The 2,522-nt window shown below is 38.1% G+C and overlaps 1 protein-coding gene across 1 annotated transcript; it reads left to right on the top strand.

The window, feature by feature from the left end:
• Positions 1-608: 608 nt before the first annotated feature.
• On the top strand, positions 609-2,315 carry LOC145123326 (tyrosine decarboxylase 1-like). Its single transcript, XM_079058535.1, has one exon. The coding sequence runs from the start codon at positions 658-660 to the stop codon at positions 2,200-2,202; it is 1,545 nt and encodes a 514-aa protein (XP_078914661.1). The 5' UTR covers positions 609-657; the 3' UTR covers positions 2,203-2,315.
• The last annotated feature ends 207 nt before the right edge of the window (positions 2,316-2,522 follow it).

Genomic DNA, 2,522 nt, shown 5'->3' with positions numbered 1-2,522 from the left:
AAAACAAATTAAAACTAGGAAGTAAAAACAAGAGCAGGACTACAACACCGATTGTTTATTTCAAAATTTTAACTATATATTAATTACATAATACAGGTGAAGAATCGGTAGAACATGTTCTAGTAAGATGTCATTTTTGCAGCATTTTTAAAATGGTGCGGCATTCACCAAAGGCATTTTTCAAAAAAAGCGGAAGCTGTTATCTGCTATTCTCTATGGCTTCCTTTGGCGAATTTAGAAGGCCAGAAATGACAAAATTTTTAACAAGGTTTCACCATCTCCTGCTACAATAGCCAACGAAACATTCGCTTTGGTGTATTCTTGATACAAATATAGAGGAACCAAAATATGTGTCAATGGTCAGTTTGGTGCTGTAATCCTTTCCTTGTTGTAGTTTGATAATGTGAACCTTGTATCTTTTGCCCCCGGTTAGCTCCTTGCTCATCGGTGGGCTTTTTTATTTTATTTTATTCGTCATTTCCAAAAAAATTACATAAGCTTCGTTAATGTGAAGTTTAAGGAATATAATTAATGTTTAATAGTCATAAAAATGAGGCCCCGTTTTTTTCTTTTGACAAATATAGCTCACTATTAAATGTAGGAGGACGAAGCTTATGCATATGGAATGTAATAAATACACCCAATATCCCCTTTCGTATGTCACGAAGCAACAACATGAACCCCTTGGACCATGAAGAATTCAGGAGGCAAGGCCATATGGTTATAGACTTCCTTGCCGATTATTACAAAAATATCAACAGTTACCCTGTCCGAAGCCAAGTCAATCCCGGCTATCTAGCAGAAAGGTTGCCTGAATGTGCCCCATTGCTCCCAGAATCAATTGAAAGTATACTGAAAGATGTCGATAAGGATATTATTCCAGGCTTAACACATTGGCAAAGTCCAAACTTTTTTGCCTACTTTGCATCCAGCACAAGCACCGCAAGCTTTCTTGGTGAAATGCTTATCAATGGGTTTAATGTTGTCGGATTTAATTGGCTCTCTTCTCCTGCTGCCACAGAGCTAGAGATCGTGGTCATGGAGTGGTTGTCAAAACTACTTCAACTTCCCCAGTCCTTCTCATTCTCAGGCAATGGTGGGGGTGTTTTGCTTGGCACTACGTGTGAGGCCATCATTTGCACCATGCTTGCTGCAAGAGAGAAGATGCTTGATCAAATAGGAAGGGAAAACACAGAGAAGCTTGTTGTCTACTGTTCGGACCAAACCCATGTTTGTCTCGAAAAGGCAGCCAAAATTGTTGGGATAAATCCGGAGAATGTTCGAAAAGTCTTTACAACCAAGTCCACAAACTATAAACTCTCCCCACAACGACTTGAAGAGTCCATTAAAAGAGATGTTGAAGCTGGTTTAATTCCATTGTATTTATGTGCTACTGTTGGAACAACGTCAACTGCAACAGTTGATCCATTAGGACCCTTGTGTGAGTTGTCAAGCAAATATAATATGTGGGTTCACGTGGATGCTGCATATGCCGGAAGTGCTTGTATCTGCCCTGAGTTTCGTCACTTTCTTGATGGTGTAGAGGGTGCGAGTTCCTTCAGTTTTAATGCACACAAATGGCTCCTGACAAATCTTGCATGTTGTTGCCTTTGGGTGAAAGACAAATACGCCCTCACCAAACCTCTCTCCACGAACTCCGAGTATTTGAGAAACGAAGCTACTGAATCAGGACAAGTTGTGGACTTCAAAGATTGGCAGATAACACTAACAAGACGATTCCAAGCCTTGAAGTTATGGATGGTGCTAAGGAGCTATGGGGTGAGTGGTTTGAGACAATTCTTAAGAAACCATGTGAAAATGGCAAAGGATTTCGAAATGATGGTGACCATGGACAGTAGGTTTGAGATTGTGGTACCTAGATATTTTTCTATGGTTTGTTTCCGGGTTTCTCCCCATGCTATAAATCGGCACCATGGCAACGATCTTGAAGCAAATGAATTCAACAGCAAATTATTGGAATCAGTAAATGCAACAGGGATTATTTACATGACGCATTCAATGGTTGAAGGAGCTTTTATTATCAGGTTTTCTGTGGGTGCAACTCTCACTGAAGATATGCATATAAAGATGGCTTGGGAGTTGGTGCAGGATCAAGCAACTTCCCTGTTGGGTACACTAACACCAAAGGCGGATTCTAATGGTAAGAAGCCATCCAAGCAGATAGAAGACCACTCTATCTAATCATCTAAAAGAATAAATTCAACATATTATGTTCTCTATTAATATGTGATGTAATTTAAATAATGTGTATGTGAGGTACAATAACCGCATTTATATAAACTTTTACTATAATCCAAGCTTTTTAAAATATACATTATAGTTTAAGATAATTTCATGTGACAAAATTCCACATCACTATGTTGCCATATATATTAATTAACAAATTTTGTGGTAGATATTCCTTCCACTAGGTGTAAGACCCGTGTATTACACGAGTTGATTTAAAAAAAGACTAAACATTAAATTAAAGTGTAAACAAAAAATATTTTTTAGTGTATAAC

This window comes from Lactuca virosa, chromosome 7, assembly GCF_052849685.1.
Source record: "Lactuca virosa cultivar CGN04683 chromosome 7, Lactuca_virosa_CGN04683_v6, whole genome shotgun sequence".
In the NCBI taxonomy this organism is placed as follows: domain Eukaryota; kingdom Viridiplantae; phylum Streptophyta; class Magnoliopsida; order Asterales; family Asteraceae; genus Lactuca; species Lactuca virosa.
Note: the sequence above shows the minus strand (reverse complement) of the source record. Positions and strands in the feature narration are given on the sequence as shown.

What these genes read in the sequence shown, in the direction of transcription:
- LOC145123326 (XM_079058535.1), top strand. Translation starts at nt 658, where the DNA reads ATGTCACGAAGCAACAACATGAACCCCTTGGACCATGAAGAATTCAGG.